Source organism: Loxodonta africana, chromosome 17 (genome assembly GCF_030014295.1).
Source record: "Loxodonta africana isolate mLoxAfr1 chromosome 17, mLoxAfr1.hap2, whole genome shotgun sequence".
Classification (NCBI taxonomy): domain Eukaryota; kingdom Metazoa; phylum Chordata; class Mammalia; order Proboscidea; family Elephantidae; genus Loxodonta; species Loxodonta africana.
The window spans coordinates 7,206,347-7,229,622 of NC_087358.1; the positions used below are offsets into that span (position 1 = coordinate 7,206,347).

At 44.7% G+C, this 23,276-nt stretch overlaps 1 protein-coding gene across 3 annotated transcripts in view; it reads right to left on the reverse strand.

Annotated features, from left to right (window-relative positions):
- Positions 1-23,276, reverse strand: part of FARP1 (FERM, ARH/RhoGEF and pleckstrin domain protein 1) — a 381,868-nt gene that overhangs the window by 285,241 nt on the left and 73,351 nt on the right. For all 3 annotated transcript variants that reach the window (XR_010318171.1, XM_064269973.1, XM_064269972.1), the window contains exon 2: positions 17,338-17,531. Coding sequence is in view for 2 of the 3 variants with exons in the window: in XM_064269973.1 (XP_064126043.1) it covers positions 17,338-17,508 (171 nt within the window). In the remaining variant the exon portion in view is untranslated. The remainder of the gene's footprint in view (positions 1-17,337; positions 17,532-23,276) is intronic.

The following is a 23,276-nucleotide window of genomic DNA, read 5'->3' on the forward strand; positions in this document are numbered from 1 at the left end:
ATGAATGGTCCAACCCTTTTTCAAATGATGCTTCATAAAGAAACAAAGCAATGGAAGGTGCTGTATTTCAATAAATGTCAAATTTTGTCATTAAGTGATGCAGCAGCCCAGGAAAATGGACTAGAACTAAGCATCGCCTTGCTCCCACAGCATAAAGTGTTGCCAACAGGAGCTAAAAAACATTACCGCCTGCTTTCAGGGTTCATGTAGGTTCAGGGCACAGATAAAAAGAGCTTGTTTCCATCTAGTACCTTGTGTACCACCAAACGATGACCAAAAACAAGATCAACTCCCCACTGGCCCCGTGGGCAAGCAATTTAGGAGCCAGAAAGAAGGCAAAAATGAGATTGGAAGCTAAGCAATGGGACTCTCACCCACGTAAAACCTCTCTCTAGACAAGCCCCAGGGTGGTGGGATGCCAAGGCTTGTTGGTGTTTGGTTTCTGCTGAACCAGTTTTTTTTGAAGACTGTGTGTACTGTTCAGGAGCTTCACAAGAGAAACAAGACAGAAAAGGACACTCAACAGAAAAATTCCACCTCAGAGAAGCTGCTCTTAAAATGGAAAGGAAGGGGGGAGAAAAACTATGTTTTTTAAATTAGAGGTTCAGAAAATTCACAGGTAGCAAACATGAACACTTGGCTTAGAATGAATGTTCTCTTCAGATCTGAACAATGGGTGAGAGTGTAATAAGCCACCAGAGCTCTAACTGAGCATGGGCATTATTCCAGACAGCTTCATCTGGTGGTCTACAAACAGGAACTACCAGCTTCACCCAGCACTGAGAGATCTACCTGGATGCAATGAGCCATTAAAGACAACCAGAACGGACCCAATAAAAGAGCGATTCTCAGCACTGCCTTACAAAACCAGACACACCATTTGACAAGTCTCATAAAAACGTCATCTTGGTACTTACAAAAATAATTAAATCCACGGCTAAGGGACGAGAAGATGATGAGCGGTGATATCTAAATTCTGTTTCAATGGATATATTCAATACATGCTACATCCACTACATAAACATGTCCTTTTTTTTCCAATCTGGACTCTACTGATAAAATCTTCTACAAATTTAATAAAAGCACGCCACAAATCACAGGATTTCTACATGACTAAAGATATCTGTTCATGCTTACACGAGGCAACATCCTAAAGGAGATGGGATTAAGTGTGATGATGACCACTTCATCCGAGACCACAGAGAAGGATGAGAAGGCAGAGGAAGAGGGAAACAAGCATGAGGGTTCAGGGGTATATGAGCTCGAAGAAGTCCAAGCCTCACAACCTTGATTTTTCCTGTAAGGTGGAAGTCTTGGTCACCTTCTAAGAGGAAGGGGCCCCTGGTTACTCTAACTGCCTGGGAAGCCGACCTCTGTAGACCTCTGCAGCCCACTCCCCTTGGCTCCCTTTGCTCTTGGCTTCTGGTTGGGTTCAGCCAATGGTAAGCACCAAAAGGGAACGGGGTGGTCAGGAAGAGAGAAGCACTGAGAACTGTATCACCACCCAGTTATCAGGCTCCCTCCTGGCCTTGCTGAGGTCCTGGCAGTGGCCACAGCTCCTGTGGACAAGTCTTACATGTCCACAGCACTCACCAGCTTGGTATGCCATTCCTTCCTCCAGGATGATCACAGCCCCCACTGTTGCCTCATCATCCCTTACTGGTTTCCTGAGCCCCTCCTGTCTCTGCGCCCTCCTGTGCATTGTTGTTGTCATTGCTGTGTGCTGTTGAGTCGACTCTGGCTCACAACCACCCTACAGGACACCACAGAACTGCCCCATAACCCTATATTCCAAGGCTATAAAAAAATCTTTGCCAAAGCAATCTGCCACATCTTTCTCCCACAGAGTGGCTGATGGGTTCGAACCACCAACCTTAAAGTTAGCAGCTGAGCACTTAACCACTGTTCCTTCAATTAATATTAAACAAACCAAACCCCTTTGCCATTGAATTGATCCTGATTCATAACAATCCTATAGGACAGAGCAGAACTGCCCCAAAGGAGTTCCAAAGTTGTAATCTTTATGGGAGCAGGTTACCAGGTCTATTTACCCCCAGTGGGAGCACTCTGCCATTGCGCCACCAGGGATCCTTCTATGTGTAGTCCTGTCAATCAACTGTTTTCTGGCAAAACCTTGTGAGTGTGACATTTGTCTCTGCTGTGAACCCAACCGGTAGGCTGCAGGAGTAAATGTTGACTAGAGGGAAAAGATGAACATCCATGCAGCCACTGCGGGAGGCAGTGACCAGGTCACTCTTACAGGGGTTGGGAAACTCTGGGGAAGGAGCCACGTGAGATCAGAGTTCACAGATTTACAATGACAACCACCTCTGCTGTGGTATCTTTTTCCAGTAGCCTTACTGCTGGGAGTGGCAGCAGAGAAGAAAGGTGCAGCAAGATGTGACAGTGAGTGAACTGTGAGAGAATAAATTTCTGCTTTCTAAGCCACCTGGTTTGTGGTAATGTGTCACAGCAGCCCTAGGTCACTAATTGTTGTCAGGTGCCAGTGAGTCATTTCCCCCCAAAACCTATTGCTATCAAGTCATTTCTGACTCACAGAGACCCCATGTGCTTTGGAGTAAAACTGCTGTACAGAGTTTTCCCGGCTGTAATCTCACTGAAGCAGATCGCTGGTCCTTTCTTCCAGGGCTCCGCTGGGTCTACCTGAACCACCAACCTTTCGGTTAGGAGCTGAGAGCAGACCGTTTGGATGTAGGACACTGATGCAGTATCCTAAATGATAAAACGCTGACTTAGAACAGTGAGCACAGAAAACGAATTGACGAGGGCTGGGTGCCTAGGAGAAGTGTGCGGGATAAAGGGCGCCACTAGGTGAAAAGGCAGGTACGATGGGATTAACAAAATGAAGAGCCGGACCAAGTCGGATTCAGAAAATCAATGTCAGCCCTGAAAACGTACCATAATAATCAAAACATCAGCTTTCATAAAAATGTTCCTAAATGTTACTCTTGGACACGTGCCACAGTCAAATGGCCCCTGTACCCTAACTGCGAAAACCTACACAGACCTTTGGTACTTTGTTTCTGCGCTTCCTAGCTAAGGGACAGACGTTTAGAGTCAGAAAGTGGGTAGGTACACGTGCTTTAAAGTGTGTATCGCTTAGGGTCTTCTGCCGAATGAGCTTTAACTGTGTTTTTTCTATTTCAAAAAAATATCTAAAAAATCGTTCTATAAAATTTTCAGTGACAACAAAGACTCAAGTGTTTTTAAACTAAAAGATGTATGTTAAGTGAAAACCTTGAGGCTCAGGGTAAATTATATATATATTTTTTTTCTTCTTCTTCTTCCATTTTTACAACGTTAAATATTTTTTAACCATGAAAAAAGTACTGCGACTCCTTACCAACTCAACAAACGCTCTGTGGTTTGGCTTTTCAATGGCTTAGATATTCAGTCTTATATGCAGATCAAAGGTAACTGAGCGTTGGAATTCTGTTTGCTGACAGATGTGCACGCTGACAAATGACCACTTCAAGATTATGCCAAATGCACTTTGCATTTCATATCATAAATAAATTAAACAATGAGCTCACCAAAGCAACTACCCACTCCTTTCCAATGCTTTTCAATGGAATCCTTCAAAGAAGCTGGATTTAAATGCTTCCCTAGCTCAGCCTTCATGTAGGTGTGGCAAACAACAGAATCACTCCGGGGGTGGTAAGTAAATGGAAATGAAAAGAGTAACTGAAGCCAAGCAATCAACCTCCGTTTGTTGCTTCCAGTTTATACAATTTACATAATCGTTACGAATCTTGGAGGTTAATTTAAAGAGCCACAGATTTCTCTTTGTGATTAAAAATAAGGCAATGTCTTTCACTAGCAGCGCCGACAATGCTACTTTCACGTCAGCTAAGGGAAGACATTATTTCTGGGAAAGCATCTGTCATAAAAAGGCCTGTGCCAATTGATTTCCTAGTTCTCTGTGACAGCGTCGAGCCATCTAGGTTACAGGCCCTGGTGTTCACGTCCCATCAGTTGCCAAGTCCTATCAAGTCTACCTCCTCAGTTTCTCTCGTACCAGTCTGCTTCCTGACATTTCCTCCCTGGCACTCGGTTTGGGCTCTTATCAGTCACCACCGTGTGACTTCTACGTGCATGGTCCTGGTATAATATCACAGTGGCCTCTGGGCTCTCTCCTGCTGCTCATCCCTGTTCGGTCCGTCCTCTCCACTGAAGAGCACTTATCACAGGTACCAGAATGACTGACATACTGTTATTCTGTCTAACGTCCACCTATACCCCAGGACCATCCAACGGCAGGTAAAAGCACAGGTTAACATGTAGGACCCTCTTGACTTGGTACCTGACTCCCCCTTACCCGCTATATGACCTACAGTGACTCACTCACCGTCTCTAAGCCCATCTGGGGCTATCCATCCCCTCCCTGTAGGTTCATTAACTAGCAACAAATAAGATAATGTAGCAGAGACTCACCGCAGTGTCTGCACATGGAAAGATATTTTTAAAAGGGTAGCGTTACTTTTATTCATTTTCATGTCATGTTGCCTCGCATGTAGGGAACTGTCCATAAATAACTATTGGACTCAAATTTTGTTTGCAAGATCACATCACGCAAAATAAAATCAGAGCCACAGAATTCTATTGCGGGTATCCAGTCCAGCTATCTGGTTTCATAAATGAGGAAACAGAAACCTATAGGGTTTTCACTCAAAGTTACAAGGCACTACAGACTTTCAGACTCACTTTTTTACAGGATTTTTTTTGTTGTTGTTGTTATTCCTACAAGAAAAATTCTAAATTGACTAAATCATTCCATATCTTTCTTACGATTTGAAACAGTTACATCCAACACAAATGTCCAAAAGTGACTCATTACAAAAGGCAAAAAAAGAAAAGGTTTTGAACATGAAAAATAAAAGGCATATTTTTAAAAAATCAGAGTTGTATTTGCAATGTTTTCTTCTTTACATTTAAACGCAGTAGAGTGTCTAGCCAGCCAAACACTCCTTCAAACACATCCACGGAGTCTGTGCAGTGAAGACCTGCCCCAGAGAGGGCAGGCAGCTGATCACCACCCTGAAATCCTACTCCCAGCCTCTGCTACAGGACATGAACTTCTCCTAGGAAGGCCCTGGTTCCAGCTAAGTGCTGAAGCCTTTGGGCTGGGTGGGTAAACAGAGGAGACCAGGAAATCAGCCACGCCGAAACCCATATAAAACCTTTCAGCTGGAAGAATACCCTCCTCAGTGTTGTGGTTGTTAGTTGCTGCTGCGTTGATTCCGACTCATGGCAACCCCATATGTCCCGAGTGGAACTGCTCTGCAGGGTTTTCAAGGCTGTGGCCTTTTGGAAGCAGATTGCCAGGTCTTTCTCTCGAGGCACCTCTGGGTGAGTCTGAACCCCCAACCTTTTGGCCAGTAGTGCAGACACTTAACTGTTTGTAACACTCCTCTCTCAGTGTTAAAGCTGACCAAACTGAAGCTCAGAGAGACTGCAGATAAATCAAAAAAGGAAGTAAGTGTGCTTGTCGGAAACTGGGGTTTCCTAGCAGAAGTCCAACTGGCACTTCATTCTTAAAGACCCTCTGAAAGCCATCTGGACTACATCTCCATGTGAGGTAGCAGCTGACCAGGCAAAGCAAGCCCCAGCCTGCTGTGAGACGACACAGCCAGCTGGAAAAAGGAGAGGGGGCTGTTCCACCTTAAACAAGGACACCAGTTCGCTCTAAAGTGCTTTCATAGGCTTTCTTTCTTCCACTCGACCTACCCAACAGCTCTCCAATGGAAGCAAGTTGTCATCTTTAAGAACAAAAGTGAAACTAAAGCTTAGAATGAAAGGAAGGAAGAAGACTAACTTTGATGAGAACCCAACATGTGTCCAGTACTCTGCCAGGTACCTTCACCACAGCCCCACAAAGCAGGTACTCTCCGTATTTATAGGCGAGGAAACAGACCAAGAAGTGTTATCAACTCATCTAGACCCACCAACTAGTAAGCAATGAAGCTAGGACTCAGGAGCCAGTATTTTCCCCCTTTAACCACTGTGTTCCTATAGAGTCAATTCCAAATCCTGGCAACCCCATGTGTGTCAGAGTAGAACTGTGTTCCACAGTGTTTTTAATAGCTGATCTTTTGGGAAAATCACCAGGGCTTTCTTCTGAGACACCTCTGGGTGGACTCGAACCACCAACCTTTTGTTTAGCAGCTAAGAGCGTAACTGTTTTACACCACCCAGAGACTCCTTACAATTGTGGAAATGTATTATCTCCATTTAAAAGAAAAAAAGGCAGCTCAGCTTCTCAAATTTAATACATTTTCTCAGAATATGGCACATTTCAATGCCATATTTGGGCATTCTCAATTCCTGTGTATTTTTATTAGGTTCTACTGAAGGGTTCTTTTTTCAGGGAGAAAATGGCAAAAGGCTGTTAAAGAATTGCTGCAATCACTTCAGAGGTGCAGGACTTCAACTTTGATCACAAGCATCTAAACTAAAGCTGAAAGGGGCACACACAAATGCTTCAGGCCAAAATTTAAGTTCCAGTCTTTGTTTCCAAAGAGCTATACAAGAAGGCTAACAGTACTGAGCAAAAATGATTTATGAAAACAAATTTTAATCTATTAAAATAGCCTTTAAATTTAACCTCACAAGGCCAGGGCTAGACAGCACAATTTATCATTCGAGTTACATAAAACACATTTCAGAAACTTTGCTGATCAGGCAGCCAAAGGCAACACTGATAAGGAGAAAGAAAAGTTGGTTTATTTGTAAAAAGCCAAGGGAACACGTGACATTTTCTCCACTCGTTTTAGTTCAAACTGCAGCTGCTGCTGAGGCCGCTAAGTGTGGCTGGGCACATACACCTCCCCTCCTGGCACAAACGGCCAATTAAATTTTATTTCCATCTAACCACCACCACCACCCTCCACCATCGTGTATGTGCGAGGCGTTTCATGCAAAAGGAATAAAGTAGCTCTGAAATTCATATACCACCCCCCCCCCCATTATCACTAAATGGTGGGCAGTGCTGGTTCAGTGGTAGAATTCTCGCCTCGCACGCGGGAGACTGGGGTTCCATTCCAGCCAATGCAGCTCGTGTGAAGCCACCACCATCTGTCGGTAGAGGCTTGTGTGTTGCTATGACGATGAACAGGTTTCAGCAGAGCTTTCAGACTAAGACGGATTAGGAAGAAAAGCCTGGTGATCTACTAAGATCACAACAGTCCGATCCACACCCAATCCTGGGGACATCGCAGGACTGAGCAGCGTTTACTTTCATTGTGCGTGGGGTCACTACGAGTCTGGGGCCAACTCCGCGGCAGTTCACATTATCACTGAAATCAGAACAACCTTAGGGAAAAACCACTGCCAGAGACCTGCAATTCCAGGGGAGTTAGAGCAGCAGGATCAGAAGAAAGGTAGATAGATATTTCCCCCAAGCCTTTACTTCAATGGATATTCCATCTTTTGGTGGCGGGCCAGGGGAGGGTGGTGCTTATTTTCAGCAGCATACCAAAAATGGCATGCTCCATAAGATGGCTGAAATAGGGGGAAAAAAGAGAAACAAAATTCATTAAAAATAAAAGTGACAATGCACTCCCTATCAAAATTCTAACAGCCTTCTTTGCAGAAACAGAAAAGCCAATCCTCAAATTTATATGCAAGAGCCAAAACCAAAATCAAACCCACTGCCCTCGAGTCGGTTTCGACCCACAGCAACCCTGCAGGACAGAGTAGAACTGCCCCACAGGGTTTCCAAGGCTGCAAATCTTTACGGGAACAGACTGCCACATCTTTCACACCTTTTCATGGAGCGGCTGGTGGGTTCAAACCTCCAACTTTTCAGTTCCCAGCTGAGTGCTTAACTACTGTGCTACCAGGGCTCCTTATATTGTAGAGCAAGGGGACCTAAACAGCCAAAGTGATCTTGAAAAAGAATAAAGTAGGACGACTCACACTTCCTGATTTCAAAACATACCATAAAGCTACAGTACCATGTTTTTTACGCAAATAACACATGCCTTCTATGTTTGTTTGCCAACTGTGCCCTCCCCTCACCCCCCTGCAGTGAAGTATTTTGGTTAGCGCTGCTATACCAATTTTTTTTTTACACGTTGCTGTAAAAAAATTAGCACAGCACGCTCAGGAAAATACCTCACAGGGGAGGGCACGGTTGGCAAACAAACCTAGAAGACACACGTTATTTGGTAAAAATACAGTAATCAAAACACCTAGTACTGGTATAACGGTATAGTCTCTAATAAATGGTACTGGGAAAACTGGGATTTCCACATGCAGAAGAATAAAACAGGAGCCATACCCCACATCATTTACGAAAGCTAATTCAAAATGGATCAAGGACCAAATATGAGAACTAAAACCATAAAACTCTTAGAAGAAAATATAGGGGTTTGCTATGCGACCTAGTTTTTAAACAATGGATTCTTAAAAATGACACCAAAAGCCTGAGTAGCAAAAGACAAAATAAATAAATGGGACCTCATAAAAAGTAAAAGCTATTGTTCACCAAAGGACTTTATCAACAAAGCAAAGAGACAATCTATAGATTGGAAGAAAAATTTGGGGAAACATATCTGATAAGGGTTAATATCCAGACTACACAAAGAACGTCCACAACTTAACAACATAAAGACAAAAAACCCAATCAAAAAATGGAAAAAAGGATTTGAATAGATGCCCATCAAGTGGACATCACGAGCCATTAAAAAGCCAACCAACGTAACCTGTTGCTGTGAGGTTAGCCATTAGGGGTATACAAATCAAAACCACAACGAGATATTAACTTACCCCCCTAGAATGGCTAAGATCAAGGAACCAGAAAACACCAGGTACTAGCAAGGATGTGGAGAATTTAGAACCCTCAGCCATTGCTAGTGGGAATGAAAAATGGTATAGCCATAGTGGAAAACAATTTGGTGGTTCTTCAAAAAGTTGAACACAGAACTACTATATAAAAAAAAGAACTACTATATGACCCATCAATTCCAATTCTGGGTATATACCCCCCCCCAAAAAACTGAGAGCAGGAACACAAACAGAAATCTATGCACCAATGTTCACTGCAGCACTATTCATAAAGCCAAAAGGTGGAAACAACCAAAATGTCCATTAACAGATTAATGAATCAACAAAATGTGGTACATACATACAATGGACTATTACTCTGCCATAAAGAGAACTGAAGTCCTGATACATGCAACAACATAGATGAACTTTGAAAACTCTATGCTAGGTGAAATAAGCCAGTCACAAAAGGGTAAAAGTTGTATGATCCTATTTGTACCAAATATCTAGGATGGCCAGGTGTCTGTTAGCATCACCAGAGGTGGAAGGAAGGGGAAAAGCGGGTCTTGGCTTAGTGGGCACTGAGTTTCTGTAAATGGTGGTGGAATAACTGGGAAAGAATAGTGGTGATGGCTACCGACATGATGAGTGCAATCAACGTCAATGAATTACACATGGAACAACTGCTGACTTGGTGAATGTTTTGTTACACATATTTTTACCACAATAATAAAAAAAAGACGCATTCATACGGGTCCATTAGCCTCTCAATTCTGTGACTAGCGTGAATTCAAATTTTGTCATGAACAATAATAAAGGTGGCCATATCCTCAAATAAAAGAAAGAAAAGGCAACGGTGCTTTCATAAAGACACCGTTGCCACAAGTTAGCACAGGCCCAGCTTGAAGCTCTCAGCCTCAGTTTTTCCTCCTGTGAATTTGAGGCCCAAAAAAAGTAAACACAGAGCTTTTTAAAAAGACAAACTTCTGTTACTTCTTTTTTACTGAAACTAAACTTATAAAGACAACTTGAAAATTCAACAATCGTTTAAGACCTTTCCCCAAACCACAGAGCCCTTGGGAAAAAAAGTTCTCAAATGCTGTCAAGTCCAGGCTTCAGTGATAATTAAAGAAACTAAATGACTGTCTCATTTCAAAAGGTAATTAAAAAAATAAACAAATGTTTACTCATTTAAGGACTGACTGAATGAGACTTCTAATTAGGACCGAGAGATCACCAAAACCCCACTGCCACTGAGTCAGCTCCCACTCATTGTGACCCTGCAGGACAGAGTAGAACTGCCCCATACGGTTTCCAAGACTGAAATCTTTATTGAAGCAGGCTGTCTCATCTTTCCCCTGTGGACCTGCTGGTGGGTTCGAACTGCTGACCTTTCAGTTAGCAGCCTAGTGCATAACCACTGACCACTGGGGCTCTGGGCTCAGAGATGAAACAGGCAATTTTTGCGTCCCTCCCCCCGCCCCGAAAAACCTATGCAGTCTCTTTTACAGTGATGTGTAAACTAATCATTTTTCTTTAAAATTTTACCTGTCTTCTGTATTCAACAAATGTTTATTTTTTTCCGAGTGATGTGTTGTCTAGAAAATATCTGATGTCTTTCAGTCTACTTTCTTCCACTATCAACCGCATACAGGTCAGCCTTCTTTATTTAGCTCAGAGAGGTTTATTAAGTACCACCCCCCCACACCAACAGCACACATGTGCACACAGACACACAAACACTCACATGCAAATTAAAGAAGACCATTTCATAATGCCCTGTGGGCAACATGCAATGTATACATCACAGCATGCTTACTACCACGTGTATTCTTTAGCATTTACCAAGTACACAGAAACTACTATGTCTCCTCAGGCTTTGGGGGCTTTGGTTTTTCAAGATTAAAAGTCCCTGTCCTCAAAGAGGACAACTGTCTGGGGGATGAACAAATGAAGTTATGATAAGTTAATTTATCAACACAGGGTCCCAACTTCCAAAACGAAAAGAAAACAAAAAGCCTTTAACATCATCTGGACCAAACACCTCATTTTGCAGATAAGGAAACCGACACTCCACCGTGTAAAGGACTAATGAGCAAGGGAGGCAAGACTGCAGGTCTAATTAGCAGAAGGGATGGCAGGGCTGTAAGCCAAGGAGAGAAAGATGACCTCAAGCCATACATCTTGAAGAGAGAATTAAGCCGGGCCTGGGAGGTTGATCAGACTTCCATATATCAGAGAGGCTTGAGGGGGAGGGTAGTGTTTAGGGGTGGGAAAGAGCAAGAGCCACCCACAAGTGAGAATGTGGCGAGTGCTCAGGGAGGCATGTTAGCCGAAACAGGGACCTTCTGTTTGGGAGCAGTAGGAGGAATGTTTGAAAGATCCAATGAGACAAGAATGTTGAATATACCATGGACTGCCAGAAGAACAAACAAATCTGTCTTGGAAGAGGTACAACCAGAATGCTCCTTAGAAGCCAGGATGGCAAGACTGTGTCTCACATACTTTGGACATATTATCCGGAGGGATCAAGTCCCTGGAGAAGGACATCATGCTTCGTAAAGTTGGTCAGTGAAAAAGAGGAAGACCCTCAACAAGATGGACCGACACAGTGGCTACAACAATGGGCTCAAGCATAACAATGATTGTGAGGATGGCGCAGGACTGGGCAGGGTTTTTTTCTGTTGTGCATGGGGTCACTATGAGTCAGAACCGATGGCACCTAACAACGACGACAACAATGAGGCAAGACAGTGACTGTCCGGGAATCTTGTAAGGGGAAGCGGCTTAGTGCAGGAAGGGCATTTAAACTTAGGCCCAGGTTCCAGTCCCAGCCCAGCCTGATCTGACGCTGTGCAACCAGAGGTAGCGACTTAGAAGTTCTTCCCATGGCTCCCTTGTAACTACTACGAGTCTTTAATGCCCTAACGTGTGCGGTCAGTTACGTGTATTGGCTATCAGCTAGATACCAGGCACTGTTCCAGGTGTCAGGATGATAACCAACAAGAACACCAGATGCCTCACTCCCAGAGTTCACATTCTACCTGTGGGCCAAAAATAAGCATGTATGCAACACAAGAGAACTGTTGGCATGGGATGCTATACAAAAGATAAAATACCGAGGACTGTGGTAGAGAATGAGTTGATGGGTAACGCAAACCATAACCAAGCTCGGCTGCTAACCGAAAGGCTGACAGTTGGAGTCCACACAAAGGACACCCAAAAGAAAGGCCTGGTGATCTTCCAAAAATCAGCCACTGAAAACCCTATGGAGCACAGTCCTACTCTGACACACATGGGGTTTCCATGAATCGGAACCCACTCCACCACAACTAGCTTTGTGGCAGGGAATAACTATAGAAATTGGTCAAGCATCTTAGCAGTAAGTGAATGTTCATAGCTTCTTCCCGGCACCCCCCCAAAGTAAGGAATCCATACTTTCTCCTCAGGCAACTGGGAGCCATAAGAGCTGCTGAATAAAGCAATGGCAATATGCAAATACAACAAAATCACAAGAATTATTTCCTGAGATGACTATCAGCAATTTTTTTTTTCCTGCCACAATCAACTCCGTGCCACTGCTTCCATGGGGCTTCTCAGCTTCTGCCTCCTTCCACCTGTCTACAAAGGGCCCTCCTACTGTCACCTGCTAGCATCTTTTCCACGTGTTTTTACCAAAAACAAACAAACCTAGTGCCATCAAGTTGATTCCAACTCCTAGAGACCCTACAGAACAAACTGTCCCAAAGGGTTTCCAAGGCTGTGATCTTTACAGATGCAGACGGCAACACCTTTCTCCTGCAGAGCAGCTGGCCGGTTCCAACCACTGACTTTTCAGTTAGCAGCCGAGCACTTAACCACTGCTCCACCAAACCAAAAAACAAACCAAACCCACTGTCGTTGAGTCCATTCCAACCCTGTAAGACAGAGCAGAACCACTTAGGGTTTCCAAGGAGCACCTGGGGGATTCGAACTGCTGACCTCCTGGTTAGCAGCCTAGCTCTTAACCACTACACCACCAGGGGAGCACCACCTGGGCTGCTCAACAGCAGCAAAAAACAACTACCTTTTATTTCCTCTGCTTCTCTCCACTCTTCTCCATCTTGACACTGGTAATGGAAATAAACGCACAGAATAAACACTGGGAGAGGACACCATCTGCATTTGTTTACCAGCGGGCTCCTGTGGAAAGCACAGAGCCTTCAGGGGTGATGACCCGGGTGGGAAGGGAGTGCTGTTAACCCTTTCAGAGGCTCAGCACCTGCTTAATTTTACAACCCCTGGTTGGAAGAGAAAGCTGCATAGATGCATACATCACAGAGTGAGGCTTACTTACACAGCATTTTCCACACAAAGAGGATAAAATGTTGTCAAAGAATTTGCTGTGAATATGATGTTTGAGCTTTCCACTGTGCAGAAGAAAAACCTAAAAAGACTGTGCACGTCAAGGGTAAAGGTGTGGTTGTGGAACTAGCTACGGAATGGAAAATACTGTGGGCCTGACAGAGATGGGAGAAATCCCAAGAGTACGACCCCCCGGGCACCCTTTTAGCCACTCCCGAGGTTTACCCTTCAGCCAAAGATTAGACAGGTCCATAAAACAAAACAAGACTAAAGGGGCACACCAGCCCAGGGGCAAGGATGAAAGGGCAGGAAGGGACAGGAAAGCTGGTAACGGGGAACCCAAGGTCAAGAAGGCAGTGTGTTAACATGTCATGGGGTTGTAAACCAATGTCATAAACCAATGTGTGTACTCACTGTTTAATGAGAAACTAGTTTGTTTTGTAAACCTTCGCTAAAAGTACAGTTAAAATAATAATAGTAATACTGTGGTTAAAATCTCAACCAAAAAAAAATTTTTTTTAACTTGTTAAAAAATCTGTTGCTGTTGACTCGGACCCATAGCGATCCTACAGGACAGAGCAGAACTGCTGCACAGAATTTCCAAGGAGCCACTGGTGGATTCGAACTGCCGACCTTTTGGTCTCAGCAGCCGAGGTCTTAACCACTGTGCTACCAGGGCAATGATGGGAGACAGTCTGAGAGTATAGTTTGGGCATCCGTGCCAAGAAGTGTTTAGGGAATCTGCATTTAAAATGACTGGCTTGCTTACATTCATACAGCAAAACAAACAGTAAGAAAAGGCCCAGGAAGTCCAATCCCCAGGGAAGACAGTTCACAAAAGAACTTCCCCCAAGGAAAGCTGCAGTGACTTCTGGCCTTGTGCCCTGCTCATCTGTGTGGCAAATGCCAGTGACCAATGAGAAGTCGTTCACTGATGGCATCCAACCAAAGAAGGGAGCATGCATGGGGGGAAGATACTTCCCAGGTCAGACCCTCCCCTTGATGAGCTAACAGCAAAAAATGTGGGAAAAAGGCTTTAAAGCAGTTATGGAGATCCGGGCGGCCGGTAAAGCTGATGGCACTCTTCTCCAATCCCCAGCGGCCGGTAAAGCTCATGGCACTCTTCTCCAATCCCCAGCGGCCGGTAAAGCTGATGGCACTCTTCTCCAATTCCCAGCGCTGTGGTCAGCGCTGATGTCTTCCAGCTGTGACAAGGCCTGGCTGCTTCTGTTCTTAAAGAGCAGGAGGAGGCAATTTAGAGCCAGCTCCATCCATAAAAACGCCGATACCTGGCTTTCTACAGCCAGTTAAGGAAAACACATCCGCTGCCCACTGGCTAAGAAAGAACATTCTGACCAAATGATAAAAATATCAATGGAGGAGGTGTACGAAAAGTAACAAGGATGTTAATTCTACTTATGGCTCCACTTGTAAAATAAACTCATTCTAATATTCACTCAGCGAACATTTAACAAGCACCTACGGCATGCCAGTGGAGCCCTGGCGGCACAGTGGTTAAGCAACTCAGCTGCTAACGAAAAGATCAGCAGTTCGAACCCAGCAGCCACTCCAAGGGAGAAAGATGTGGCAGTCTGCTTCTGTAAAGATGAGAGCCTTAGAAACACCATGAGCAGTTCTACCCTGTCCTATAGGGTCTCTATGAGTCGGAATCGACTTGGCGGCAGTGGGTTTGGTTTTTGGTTACACACCAGGCACTGTGCTAGGTGCTGCGGACACAGAGGTAATAAGGCAAGGTCCCCGGCCCTAAGAAGCCGGCAGTATAGTGTGGAACGCACAGCAATCAATACCACTGATCGTAAGTGCGCACGGTCTTCGGAGGTGCCAAGCGTTGTTTCAATTTGTATCAACTCCTGTTGTTTTCACAGGAGTATGAAGTTTATTAACCTTATTTTACATGTGACAAAACTGAGGTACAGAGAAGTCACATATCTTGTCCAGAACCTGGGGTTTGAACCCAGGCAGTCCGGCTCCACCCTGACAGTATATGACTAAAGAGCGCTGCAAGGACAGACACAAAGCCTCAGTCACTGCCAGAGGTAGAGCTTGGGCTTTAAAGGGTGTCTAGGTATTATCAGAATCCTGGGTGCCACAAACAGTTAGGAGGCACGGGGCTGCTAGATGGAAAGATTGGCAGTTCGAGTCCACTCGGGGGCGCCGCAGAAGAAAGACCTGGAGATCTACTTCCAAAAAATCAGCCTTGCAAACCCTGTGCAGCACGGTACTACCGTGACACACACGGGGTCGCCTTCAGTCAGTCAACTGGACAGCAACTGGTTAGGTGTTTATCAGGAGAATGAGAAAAGTTCCTTCCAGGCAGCGGAACTACACACACAAAGGGCAGAAATGAGAAATTACCAAGAAAAACAATTTGAAAAGAAGGAAGCACAGTTCTGCTCTGACTCCTGAGGCAAGGGGCGCCTATACACTTCCCAGTTAAACAGCAGCTAGAACGGAGTCTTGGCATTCTCGGGTTTAGGGAAACTAAGGAACAGCAGCTGAACACAGTGCAATGCTCCCTGTGGTCAGAACACACAACACACAGCAGTGGCACGGGATCGCTCCTTGGTCCAAACTTCACGTGGGAGCACTACTTAATAGGGTGTGCGGCTAGAGACTGCAGCTCAGAAGTCTTCAACAGCACCTAACAGGAAATGCGGAAACCAAATACCTCACTAAACCAGTCTGGCAACAAAAAGAAAAACAGAAGGGGGTGGGGGAGAGGAAGGGAGAACACATCCCAAAAGGCCTGATTGTAACTGGAAGGCAGGGGTTCTCCTCAGCACCTCTTACAACTCTAGCAGATTAGCAATGGCTCTGCTCATCATCAGCATACAAAGACGGTCTCAGGCCCTTGAAAGATATGAATTCTACAACAAGAACATTAGGAAGACACAAAGGCTGTCTGCAACGTGCAGTAAACTGGCAGTTCTGAACAGCTATTCTGAGGCTGGCGCTTTAAGGGTCCTTGAGTCAGAATCGACTCAACAGCAACAGGGTTTTGTTTTTTGTTTTTTTCCTTAGCCAACAGGAATACCAAGCAGGTATCTCTGTTTTAAAAACGAGTTATGTTCCCAAAGTCTGTTTATAAGGTGGCTGTTTGGAATTCAGGGGTTATTTTCTTCCTCCACAAACAACGTTGGACACAGTGCTTTGGTGCACAGCACAGACCACAAAACACCAAATCCGCAGTATGCGGACGATTCCCCAGACCCCAGCCTAATTAATGTAAGGGACAATGACCTTTCCTGAGTAACGTGCAATCATAATTCCAGAACGTCAGACACATACACACATCTCACTCTCCTGCTTTGGGAACAGGAAGTCCTCCATCTGAGCCTCTCCATAACCTCTAGCAAGAGCTACACTTAAGGAGGGGCTGGGAAGAACGAAGAAGGATGGTGGAGGATGAAGAGGCAGGGGCTCTCAGGAAAAAAGGAGAATGATGCTGAAGCGGGGAGGGGGAGGGAGTGAGGGCCAAGGAAAAGGCTCTCACTGGTGAAAGAGCCAGAGACACAGAGGCCAAGGCTCCCGGTTCGTCCTCCCTGGTCCCTGGGATGGGGGACTCTCCATATCCAGGGCTGCCACGCATTTGGATTTGTGCAGTGTTTTCCTATGCCCTCCAACCCCCACCCACAGAGGGGAGAACGTGGTCGCCAACTTCTCTCCCGCTCTCCCAACATTAAAACACGCATACAATGCTTCAGTGGTTTTCTCGGGAGTGCTCTTGCCAGTAACCCACAGAAGAGGGACACACGCACATACATGCACATGCATGCAGACATACACGCATGCATGCACACACGCACACACACGCACACATGCTAATGCCGATGTGAAAGAGAAACTGACTGTGATAAGCCAATTAAACTGGAATCCATCCACAGGCCGTTTTTTCCTCCAATGCGAATATTTATAAAACACTTTCAAACACATATACACATATGTATTTGTCTATGAAAAGCCATAGTAAAATTCAAATCGCGTGGTCATTGATAGCACTCTACTGAGAGTTCACCCGTAAATCTAGAAGCCCTATAGATCAGAAGCAGAACGGGTTAGAGGTGTACACTGAGGGTGGGGCAGGAGGTGCTGAATACACAGACCCGTCCCTCCACCTCATGTCACTGACCACAGAAACGCGACTGAACCCCACACATTTGCGTTCAGGACACATCCCCGACTTACTGGAACTTCGAATGCCTCCTGGGTATCATCTAGCATCTGGATTTTGATGGATATGAGTTTCCCTGAAGGCGTTGGGGGCGGCTTCTGTCCGTGCTCCAAGGTACTGATTCCGGAATTCTCCGGGGCTCCCAGTCGCGACCCTGGGGTCGGCCTCTGCTCTATTTCTCCCATGCTTAAAGTAGCTTATGTAATACCTGAAGGAAGCAACGAGAAAGAAAACACATCAGAAGAGGAGATCACTTAAACCACCTAAGCAACACTGGAAGGAGCCCACAGTGGTTAAATGCTCAGCTGCTAACCAAGAAGTCAGCAGTTCGAACCCACCAGCCGCTCTGCAGAAGAGAAAGATGCAGTGGTCTGCTTCCATAAAGATTACAGCCTTGGAAACACTGTGGGGCAGCTCTGCTCTGGCCTGTAGGGTAGCCGTGAGCCAGAGTCAACGGGAGAGCAGTGGGGGTTGTTTTTTTTTTTTTAAACACATTTGTCGTCTTCTACCCTTCATTATGGGAATTTTCCTGAACCTCACGAGGATAAAAATATTCAGGCTTTTTTTCCTTCATAGAAATCAGGCCCAGTGAGGCATTCCTTCATTCAGTCACACAATGACACTTTTAACTACTCGAGACATGCAAATATTTTTGCATATTTCATTCTTTTGCATATTTTTGCATGTTGGTGCATATTTTATTCTTTTCTGGTTTTACAGTCACATCTTAATTTCTTATACTATAAATGCAGTTGTGTTCAACGTATTTATTATTCAGTGTCTACAATGAGCGAGATACCACTTTTCACACATTTGGAGACTAGTGGGAAGACGATAAACAGTGCACAAGCTATATCATTAACCCATCCATTTGTTACCTTTTATGGACACTGTAACGTGCTCAGTATGCTGGGTATTACGACAATAAATAGATAAAACACACATTGTGGCTCTCAAGCTTATAATCTGGTTAAGGAAACTGAACATATTCACGCCAACACAGGAAAGTAAGGCAGGGTCTTTTCTCCGTTTCTACTGCTTGCTTCTACTACAATAACCTCCAAATTCAGTTCTTTGCTGTTCCCCCCACTCTCTACTGTTCCTCCTTTCCCAAGAAGCCATTTGATATAGTGTATGTAATATTAACAAAAGGTGCCCTGGCAATACAATGGTTAAGCACTTGGCTGCTAACCAAAAGGCCAGCAGTTCGAACCTACCCAGCAGCTCTGTGGGAGAAAAGACCTGGTGATCCGTGTCTTACGTTATCTAGTGCTGCTGTAACAGAAATACCACAAGTAGATGGCTTTAACAAAGAAAATTTATTTTCTCACAGTCTAGTAGACTTGAAGTCCAAATTCAAGGTGTTAGCTCCAGGGGAAGGCTTTCTCTCTCTGTCAGCTCTGGAGGAAGGTCGTTCTCATCAATCTGCCCTTGGACTAGGAGCTTCTCTGTGGAGGAACCCTAGGTCCAAAGGATGCTGCGCTCTGCTCCTGGCACTGCTTTCTTGGTGGTATGAGGTCCCCGTCTCTCTGCTGGCTTCTCTCTTTTATTTCCCAAAAGAGACTGGCTCAAGACACAATCCAATCTTGTAGATTGAGTCCTGCCTCATTAACATAAATGCCCCATCCCACCTCATTAACGTCACAGAGGTAGGATTTACAACACATAGCAAAATCCCATCAGATGACAAAATGGTCAATACTGGGAATCATGGTCTAGCCAAATCGATACACATATTTTTGGGGGACACAATTCAATCCATGACAATCTGCTCCTGTAAAGATTACATCCGAGGAAACGCTATGGGGCAGTTCTACTCTGTCACCTTGAGTCACCATGAGTTGATCACAAATTGACTCAATAGCACCGAATATCATCAACAATACTGATGAAGTTATTTTCCTACCAACGAAACACAACCATCTTTCACCTCCTAATCGTCCGTTCCTCTCTCAGGGACACACTGCACTTCTCACTGTCTCTCCCCATCCCCCTGCTGTCTGTCTCTTCCTTGTTTTCAGGCATGGCTCTCTCTGGAAGAATGCCTTGCTCTCCTTCTCCACACCTAGAAATGTCTACTCTTGCTTTAAACCTCACTTTGAATGTCACGTCCCGTTCCCCGGGAAGAGCTCATGGGCTGCCTCCTCTGCGTTCACGGCTCACTTAAGGTCTCATCACGGAGCTCAATCCTTACGCAAGTTTGCCTGTTTACCTCCCTCACTGCACCGTGATTGCCCGAAAACACAGGAACCAGGCCCTAAATAGCCTTTACATCTCAGCACCTGCCTGGGCACGATGACTGGCACAGAGTGGAGTTCGGTCATGGTGTTTAATGCCTGGACTGGTCAACAAGTGAATTTACACTGTGACAGTGTATCGGGTGTCATAAGAGCCCAGAGGGATGAGCATTCGATGTGAGATGAGGTGGCTAAGAAAGAAGGAGGATTCCATCGTGGAGAAGACAGGAAGTGAGGTGAATTCAGCCTGAAAAGTTGGAGGCTACTTGGAAGGAGAAAGGAGATACAAGGAAAAGGGCATTCCAGGGAAGTGGAACAGCATAAACAAAGTTACAGGACACAAATAAGATGACAGGTGGGAAGAAGAGTGAGAATTAATGCTGAAGAGCTAAAGACACAATCTGAAAAACAGGCTGGAGTCAGACTATAAAGGACCTCAACCGCCTCACTGAAAAACAGGGTCTTACTCCGTAAGCAGGAGGGAGCCACCGGCATAATAATAATGACACCAAAGTAGAACCTCAGAAAAATGAGTGTGAAGAAGATGATACAGAATATGGACGGATAAAGAGGACGGGGTGTGGGGATGGAGGTGGCCAGCTACACAGCTATTTCAGGAACTCACGCTTCAGGCAATGACTTGCTTAATGGCAATGGAAATAACAAGGTGATGCCATCAAACCTACTTTTATGCCAAACTTAACCTGACGCTGTAAATGGGTAACTACTAAGCAAAGGAGATAAAAGTATAACAATAATCAGAAAGCCTGAAATCAGCACAGAATGGAGGAAGCAGGAGGGGAAGGAGAGAGCTGGGGTGGGGACGACGTTTTGGGATTACAACAGGACACGCAGCAGGCTGGTAGAGAAGTGGAGCTGAATTTGGGGTGTGGGTTCAGGTCCACCTGGCTGTGCAAGAGAACGCCATGAGGGTGACTGTAAGTGGGGTGTGTGGAACAAAAAGTACACAAAGAGCAAGCATGTCCTTCCTGAAGGCCAATGAAGGAATGGAGGTAACGACCCACAGGACATTTACTGACAAATATTACCAAAGAAGGGGCACAAATGTGAGCAGCTGTAGTGGGCAGTGCTGGCTGGGTCTCAGCCATACACTGGAGAACCAGTCACCCTGGAGCTCCTTCCTTCAGGAAAAATCATCATGTTTATAAAGCTTATTTTGCAGGTTTTTGTTGCCCTAACTCATTCTTATCCTCCTCCTGAAGAGGTGGATTCCCAGAAGTTTCCCAATAAATTCCACATGGGAATGTCTACACCTTCCTCAGAGGGGTGGACCTGAGCTTAGCAGATCAGAAACTAGAGCCACGTGAACAGCCTGGATCATGGTCTGAAATCACCATGGCCTCAAAGATGGGTCCTCCCATCAGATGGGGAAAGCCTATGGACACCACCAAGCAACCACTGTTGACTACTTCCTTCTCCCACACTCATCTTCCCTATCTGCTGGACACCAAAGCCCGTTAACATTATTCTTGATTCCTATGTCATCCTTTAAGATGGGGGTTCTATGACAAGGCAATACTACTTAAAGACCAGCCTTTCTGAGAACTGCTCCTTTTTTGAATGTCCATCTATGATGTCACAGATCTATTATATAAATATCTGATTTCTACCACAAATAACCATTTTCCAAGGACTTCATTCTAACCTATTGGCTCTGTGACCAATAGGTAAATTGGTAAATTGGCCTATTAGTCAACTGACAGATGGGACTAACCAAAAACACCAAACCTGTTGCCATCGAGTGAATTCTGACTCATAGAGACCCCATAGGACACAGTACAACCGCCCCACAGGGTTTCCAAGGAGCAGCTGGTGGATTCAAATTGCCGACCTTTCGGTTAGCAGTTGAGCTCTTAACCACTGTGCCACCAGGGCGCCAACAGATGGGACTAGGCCTCGTTAATCTACAATACCTAGCACCATGCCTTACACCAAAATGGAAAACAGATCACCAATATTTGTTCAATGAGCCAAATATTACTGGTAAAATATTTAATTACGAAGTCAGTTGTGTTCAAAACAATTTTATAACCTGGGGAGGATGATCCAACAGGCATGGTAAGCACGACGCTTAACCTTGCTTACCAGATCATCTGTAGTGAGCAATTTCACATTTTTTTCACCACATCAAAGTTTCTGCTTCTAGGTCTGACTGGTATCTGTCTATCTCCCGACCCCACAGCACCTATGGACAGAATCAAAGCCTCTTCTCAAACTTACAATCCCCGACAGGGCCGGTGACCCAGTAAGCAAGGTAAGCACAGGCTTCCTTGTGTTTACTTACTCATCTGTAAGCAAGGTAAACAGCATGCTTATCTCACCTATTGGACAACCCACCCCTGTTCATAACCCAGGAAAATTACTTCCATATATATTTTCTGTGTGTTGTCCCACGGGTAAAAATAAAGCAACCTCCAGAGAAAACATGACATCAGTCAGGTTTGCCTTCCTCATCCCAGCCTCCTCTTTGCACTTTCTCCTACTTTGGGCTGTTCCTTCTTTGCCTCCCCGCATCCACTGCTGCCTGCCTTCTCTTTCCTGCTCCCTGTCAAAACGGACAGGCCAGTCTTCAGTCATTTAGGCTTGGCCTTGCCACTCTGCCGTCTACACTGGGATGAGTGAGTGAGGTGTGGGTCTGGCTGTACTTCCAACACCTGTCCAAGGAGCTGAGGTCAGGAGGAAGGGGTCTGTTCTCTTATGTTAACCCCCACCCCACGGCATTGGGACCCTTCCCTGGAAACATATTTCCTTCCTATCCTATACGAAGAGTAAAACCCCTCATTACCTAAACTGAACCCTTTCTCTCCCTCTTGCCCAAGATCCCCACATGAATATACACTGTAATTTTTTTGCATCTTGACATTTTAAAATAAAACTGAGTTACTGTTTAATAAATATTTAGTACCTTGATCTTCTTTTGTCCTTGAATGACTCCATTCCTGTATTATTTCTACTTCTGGATATTGATGTTTTAACAAAGAACATCACGCTTTCTTCTTGTTATCAGACCTGCATATGGACTATTGCTACACATGGAAAGTACTGTTTCATTCAACTATAAATCCAGCCGAGAGTGTTGGGTTGACAGCCTAAGAATGCCAAGGGAATATCTCAGGTTACTCAGAAATGGATAACCATGATTGATGCTTGATATCAAAAACGGTATACCCAGGGATACAATGCAGTCTTCTAGGTAAACAAGTCTAACAAGCCTAAAAGCCCCGCTCGTGTTTATAAAAATTAATCACTGCTCTTCTGACTTCACCTCTATAACTTCCCCGGACTTCTGAACTCCTTCAGGAAGCATCAAAATAAAGAAAATTAATATTCACTTCCTTCTGATACATTATGACTAAGGTGATCATTTCCTACCTAAAAGTAAGAAGTTGTTTGCAAAATGTATTTCTTAGATCTATTTGAAAAGTTTCTTACACAAAGTAAAAATAATAAAAAAGTTACAAGATTTTTAACAGGCAGAAAAAGATACAGAAAACTAGAGTTGTCACAGTATCCTGGCTTAAAGATTTCCTCTTAGCAAATCAGCAATATTATTCAGCAACAAAAAAGAACAAAATGCGACATACACTCCGCCCTAAATGAACCTCAAAAACATTCCGCTAGATGCAAACGACATGGAGTATATGACTCCGTTTACATGGACTATCCAGTAAAGACAATCTGCAGACACAGGAAGT